A 6722-nucleotide genomic window follows, 5' to 3' on the forward strand; every position below is an offset into this window, starting at 1 on the left:
ACCGTCTTTTTTCTTCATTGATAAGATGGGAGAGGCCCATGGTGAAGGACTAGGTTTTATAAAACCTCTACTGAAATAGTAAACAAGCTGATGTTCCACATTAACAGCCTCAGAATGGCTCATTCTATAGGGTGGTTTACTTACTGGTTATTGCCTACAACCACATCTATAGCCTACTACATAGCCCGTGTTGGCAATAACCCTAGTGGTAAATCATTTGGGAATACATCTTTGTATTCCATTAATGCATCTTTTAACTTATCAACACCATTTGCTTGTTCATGAGAGAGAGTTGTAGACATAGGTGGAAGAGAAGAGTGAGAAACATGTGGCATTGAGGAATTTTTATTCAAAGCATTATCAACCTTGGAAAGGGGAAAATGGGAAAACCACTAGCACATAAACTCGATGCCTCTATATAGCTCAGTGATCAAACAACACACCCATCCCCTAGAAAACACACATCCAGATATAAAATCTACAAACAACTAATGCCCAAGCCCGATCCCGACCAACCCTAACTAGATAGATCCGATTGCAAAGTAGGTTCATATAGCCCACATCTATAACACTGTAGAGCACCATGTGACATACAGTAGTCCAATAACAATCGATACTAAAAAACCCCTACCCAATCTTTGACATACACCTGTTTGCTCTCAAGCTTGCAGACTTGTACACACCAACATTCGTATAGAAAGCATTTATACAACCATCGCCTTCGGAGATACACATATACTAGACCAATAAATAACAAAGAGAGAAGAGTGATAAATTCGCGGATAAATGTAACCAATATCAAGTAGACAAAAGCTCCCATAGAGGGTGTTCAATGATGGATCCCCATAAGATCACCATCCTAGTTTGATTGCTAGGCCCACTTTCTGGTGGCTTGCAACAATACACCTTAGCTGGCGGATCCTCTGTCCTCGGCGTCAATCTCCCACAGGCTGCTCTCGGCCTTCCTTTCTTTTCATATGCCACCTCAACAGATGGCGCACCCCTATTGGCCGCTTGTAGCCGTGTCCGCTTTTCACAAGCCCAACCCCTTTCTCAACTCGCTCCCTCTTATCTTTTTTTCACCCCATGCAGCCCCGTTAGCTACTCGATGAGCTGCAGCCCTTCGTGGCTTTCCTACTCCCTCTGGATGCAGCCCGTGGCCGCCCTCAGCCTCTCCTGCATAGCCTTGTATGACCAGCCACCTGGCAGACTCCCTATAACAGGGCCACCTCGTGGCTTCTTCAAGCCTCCTTTCCTGCGCTCTCCCTATCCTGTATGCCCTCCCGTGGCTCCTGCAGCCCTGGCGGCGTTGCAGCTGCAGCCTCCAACACCCTTGCAACCCTTCTCTCCTCACCACCAACCGCAGACCTGGCCAATAGCGACCTCGCTCTTGGTCGGCTTCATCTGTACAACTGATCCGACTCCCTCGTTTAATGCAACTACCGCGCCCCTCCTCAGTTGGCTCCTTTCCCCGCATGCAAGCTCCAAGTGGCCTTGCAACAGCGCCCACTCCCTCATGCAATATCCACCTGTCCTCTAGGCGGCCATCTGGCGGCCCTCCATGCTCACCTGCTGCTCGTCGACTGCAGACCAGCGTTTTTTTATAGCTTGGCATTCATTTTTAAAAAGGACCTCTCATGCGACTTAGCGGCGGTCCCCACGCAAAGTTGACCGTAGCCTCAATCACCCCAAACCGGTAGACCTCAAGGCCGTGATAACCAAATCCAAATATTTCCATCTTCAATTAGCCGCGGCCGCCCCCTTCGAGTCGCACTTCAGTAGCTTTGTAGTTTGCCGATAGTGGAGGGCATCCCGATTGCGGTCCATACCGAACTTGCCATACTTATGACAACTAACCTCACTTCAATCTTGTGTCCTTGAAATAGTCCTCCAAAAAGAACCCCAGGACCAAATAATGGGAACATAGAGCTGCCATAGAGTAAATACCCTGCATCGACGAGCATTTTAACTATGAGAGACTAAAAACTGATGCCTGGCCTGCTAATTGCCGCATCTGTCATACACATCTTTGTGGGACCTACCCCCGGTTGCACCTAGTACTTGTCCAAGCCTTCTGCTATCACACGTCTGCTACCCTTTACCTGTTGTTGTTGACACTTTCCATGGTCCGACACTCAGCTTGGGTGCACCATCATCTTGTAGACACCTCGATCAAAATCCCATAGCATAAACTTCATGGCACCTGCATCCAGCACCCCTTGCCTCGTTCCCAACCTTGGGATATAATCATTTGCTCCTTCCACCTGTGATAGCGAAAAACAATTGCAGTTTTGACTAGCGAGTGATCCAACTCGATGTACCTGGCTCCTGGCTCCATCAAATATCTGCTCAAGGTCCTTGCCATTTTCCTGCAAACTGCCATGCCTCGACTTCCTGCACTTCCATAGATCGACACAGTTTGATTGTACCATCATTGACCACCCCCTTGTTTAGCATTGAATGCTCAACCACAATATTATTTAGGTAAAATAAGTCTGTATAGAGAGAATTAGATAATACATAGAGCTATAGACTGCATAAGAAAAATGATAGTGGCTATATAGATAGGATAGATATAGAGAGAAAAGCATATGCTATTGCATCACCCGCCAGGGTCAAATGGAAAGCTCACAGCTCCCCCAAGCATGACATAGAGTCCACTTGGATAAAACATATGGCTTTGATCATCGTCATCCGTCTGTAAAACATAGGCAAGTATTCCTTGCTTTGCACCTATAACTTTGTCAGCCAACCAGTCTTGTAGACCTTTATAGCACCACCCTTCAAAAAATTGTATACATGGACCATTTCCACACCCAAAACAAACCTGCACACCCTGCATATCTTCTACATCTTGTGTCTCCGGGCCATCGGTTAGTGAGCTCCCCCTAGCTTCATCGTCTTTGAAAAACACAACCTGCGGCGTCCGATCATCCAAAACAAACATTGACAAAACCTCATCTGTAGGCTCTTCAAGTGGTAATGGAGCAGGCACATAGCCTTGCATATCCTGTATCCTCGCCATAGCTTTAGCAACCAAAACCTGTGACTCGTCATCTACATGGACCACCGGCTCATCGAATCCCCAATCATCTTCATCAAGACATTCCTCTTCAATTGGCATGTCCTGACCATCACAAGGCAAGAGAGAGGGTTGCACACCCCCCTCGTCTTCGCAAACTGGATCTTCCCCTACAACCTGCTATTCTTTGACCACATTATCGATATACATAACATCATATGTCTCATACCTTGAGAAAGCGGACTCCGTTTCCCATGTGCTATCCGTATCCAAGACACTGCTATAGCTCAAACACAACTCGGCTTTCTCCACAAAGCTCACTGACTTTGGCACTTCAGCTATCTTCTCCCCTGCTTTTGTTTCTGAAGGCACTTGGTCAAGCACATCAGGTAGTACTCGGTAGACTCCTCTCTGCAACTGTTGAGCCTGGTTGGCACTTCTCCTACCTCTTCTACCCTGACATTAGCTTTATGTGCTTTGATCACATTCATATCGACAAAAGAAGCTTTTACCTCATGATGCTCTTCAATCTGCTTGGGCCTAGTTCCACTGGCTACCGTGATTGCCAATTGTAGCAATCTTGCTTCCATCTTCTTCTTCATCTTTCGGCTCTTTGCTCTGGCAACTTTGACGGCTTCATCATAAGTGCTTGGATCTTCATATTCCACCCTCTCACGAACATAGGGATGCAAATAGGATAGAAACCTTTCGAGCTTCAAATATCCCGCATTGGTTTCTTGGGTAGCAGCCGTCAAATCCCCCCAATAAGCTTCAAATTTATCAACAAAAGCATCAAAATTTGCATTTACGTCCTGTTGCAAACCTTTGATCTTCGCATCTGCTTCTGAAGCCGACACCACCTTTCAATACCTTTGTAGAAATTGCTCTCGAAATCCAATCCAATTCTGCTTGTGCACATCTTCCAAGCCATCGAACCAAACCTTTGCTTTACCTCGTAGCACCAAAGGTAGAGTCTGGAGCTTTGCTTCATCACCTTTTATCCGCAGTACTGTCAGCATAAATAGCTCAAAATCGGCTATCCAATCGTCAGCATCTCCATCTCCTTTGAACACTGGACCAAACTCCTGCTTTATTTTGACTCACGAGCAGCTTATTAGCAAGCAGTCAGTGGGTCCTTCGTGGGGGTACGACAAGATGGAAAGAGGGAAATGGGAAAACCACCAACACATAAACTCGATGCCTCTATATAGCTCAGTGATCTCACAACACCCCTATCCCCTAGCAAACACACATCCAGATACACAATCTACAAACAACTAATGCCCAAGCCTGATACTGACCAACCCTGACTAGATAGATTCGATTGCAAAGTAGGTTCATATAGCCCCCATCAATGTTACCCCCATCTATAACATTGTAGAGCACCATGTGACATAGGTAGTCCAATAACAATCGATACTAAAAAACCCCTACCCAGTCTTTGACATACACCTGCTTGCCCTCAAGCTTGCAGACTTGTACACACCAACATCCGTATAGAAAGCATTTTTACAACGATCGCCTTCGGAGATACACATATACTAGACCAATAAATAACAGAGAGAGAAAAGAGTGATAAATTCGCGGATAAATGTAACCAGCTCCCATAGAGGGTGTTCAATGATGGATCCCCATAAGATCACCATCCTAGTTTGATTGCTAGGCCCACTTTCTGGTGGCTTGCAACAATACACCTTAGCTGGCGGATCCTCTGTCCTCGGCGTCAATCTCCCACAGGCTGCTCTCGGCCTTCCTTTCTTTTCATATGCCACCTCAACAGATGGCGCACCCCTATTGGCCGCTTGTAGCCGTGTCCGCTTTTCACAAGCCCAACCCCTTTCTCAACTCGCTCCCTCTTATCTTTTTTTCACCCCATGCAGCCCCGTTAGCTACTCGATGAGCTGCAGCCCTTCGTGGCTTTCCTACTCCCTCTGGATGCAGCCCGTGGCCGCCCTCAGCCTCTCCTGCATAGCCTTGTATGACCAGCCACCTGGCGGACTCCTCGTGGCTTCTTCAAGCCTCCTCTCCTGCGCTCTCCCTGTCCTGTATGCCCTCCCGTGGCTCCTGCAGCCCTGGCGGCCTTGCAGCAGCCTCCAACACCCTTGCAACCCTTCTCTCCTCACCACCATCTGCAGCCCTGGCCAATAAAGACCTCGCTATTGGTCGGCTTCCTCTCTACAACTGATCCGACTCCCTCGTTTAATGCAACTGCAGCGCCACTCCTCAGTTGGCTCCTTTCCCTGCATGCAGGCTCCAAGTGGCGTTGCAACGGCGCCCACTCCCTCATGCAATCTCCACCTGTCCTCTAGGCGGCCATCTGGCGGCCCTCCATGCTCACCTGCTGCTCGTCGACTGCGGACCAGCGTTTTTTTATAGCTTGGCTATCTTTTTTTTTTAAAGGACCTCTCATGCGACTTAGCAGCCGTCCCCACGCAAAGTTGACCGTAGCCGCAATCACCCCAAACCTGTAGACCTCAAGGCCATGATAACCAAATCCAAATAATTCCATCTTCAATTAGCCGCGGCTGCCCCCTTCGAGTCACACTTCAGTAGCTTTGTAGTTTGCCGATAGTGGAGGGCATCCCGATTGCGGTCCATACCGAACTTGCCATACTTACGACAACTAACCTCACTTCAATCTTCTGTCCTTGAAATACTCCTTCAAAAGAACCCCATGACCAAATAATGGGAACATAGAGCTGCCATAGAGTAAATACCCTGCATCGACGAGCATTTTAATTATTAGAGACTAAAAACCGATGCCTGACCTGCTAATTGCCACATCTGGCATACACATCTTCGTGGGACCTGCTCCCGGTTGCTGTCCAAGCCTTCTGCTATCACACGTCTACTGCCCTTTACCTGTTGTTGCTGACACTTTCCATGGTCCGACACACCTTGGGTGCACAATCATCTTGTACACACCTCGATCAAAATCCCATAGCATAAACTTCATGGCACCTACATCCAACACCCCTTGCCTCGTTCCCAACCTTGGGATATAAGCATTTTCTCCTGCCACCTGTGATAGCAAAAAACAATTTCAGTTTTGACTAGCGAGTGCTCGAACTCGATGTACCTGGCTCCATCAAATATCTGCTCAAGGTCCTTGTCATTTTTCTGCAAACTGCCATGCCGCGACTTCCTGCACTTCCATAGATCGACACAGTTTGTCTGTACCAAGGTTTGAAAGAAAATGACACATGCACTAACAATAAAAGAGTTCTTATATTTCATCTTGGTAAGAGAGTTTCATGAGCTTGGTTGTACAAATGAGTGACGAGAAGGCACATCTTTTTCTCCCAACAACAGCATGTGCACGCAATTGGATTCAAACGTCAAACTATTGTGCTCATAGCTACATTTGAGTGATGATCCTAAATTATGTAATCACTCTCAACTAAGGACGAACGCGAGCATGAAGCGATTTAGGACCAGGAGGCTATGGTGCTCCTATTTGGGGCTACTTCTGTGTGGTTTGCAGCAGGGAAAAAATTGGAATGCCACATCATCGGGGGGTGCCCTCTAGCGACATCGCTAGTTGGTGGCAGGCTATATTTGGAAATAGGAGTTAGCATGCAAAGGAAACAAAAGGGGAGCAACCAACCATAGGGGGATCTCTCTCTTCATGCAAAAGGGATAACTCTCCCTCATATGCTCCATCACAAAAAAATATCTCTCTGGGGGGGGCTTGCCATCC

The 6722-nt window shown here is 47.3% G+C and overlaps 1 protein-coding gene and 2 pseudogenes across 1 annotated transcript; all 3 read right to left on the reverse strand.

Annotated features, from left to right (window-relative positions):
• Window positions 1-348: 348 nt before the first annotated feature.
• Window positions 349-1615, reverse strand: LOC147460173 (uncharacterized). The gene has a single exon (XM_086511275.1). It carries the CDS (start codon window positions 1613-1615, stop codon window positions 1034-1036), a length of 582 nt encoding a protein of 193 aa, XP_086367401.1. The 3' UTR covers window positions 349-1033.
• Window positions 1616-2602: 987 nt separating this feature from the next.
• On the reverse strand, window positions 2603-3624 carry LOC147460174 (uncharacterized; annotated as a pseudogene).
• Window positions 3625-4843: 1219 nt separating this feature from the next.
• On the reverse strand, window positions 4844-6259 carry LOC147460175 (uncharacterized; annotated as a pseudogene).
• Between the last annotated feature and the right edge of the window lie 463 nt (window positions 6260-6722).

Source organism: Adiantum capillus-veneris, chromosome 4 (genome assembly GCF_014529385.1).
Source record: "Adiantum capillus-veneris isolate H3 chromosome 4, ASM1452938v2, whole genome shotgun sequence".
NCBI classification, from domain to species: domain Eukaryota; kingdom Viridiplantae; phylum Streptophyta; class Polypodiopsida; order Polypodiales; family Pteridaceae; genus Adiantum; species Adiantum capillus-veneris.

Bases quoted from the DNA above. Each gene is read 5' to 3' on its own strand.
- LOC147460173 (XM_086511275.1), bottom strand. From the start codon at position 1,615: ATGCCAAGCTATAAAAAAACGCTGGTCTGCAGTCGACGAGCAGCAGGT.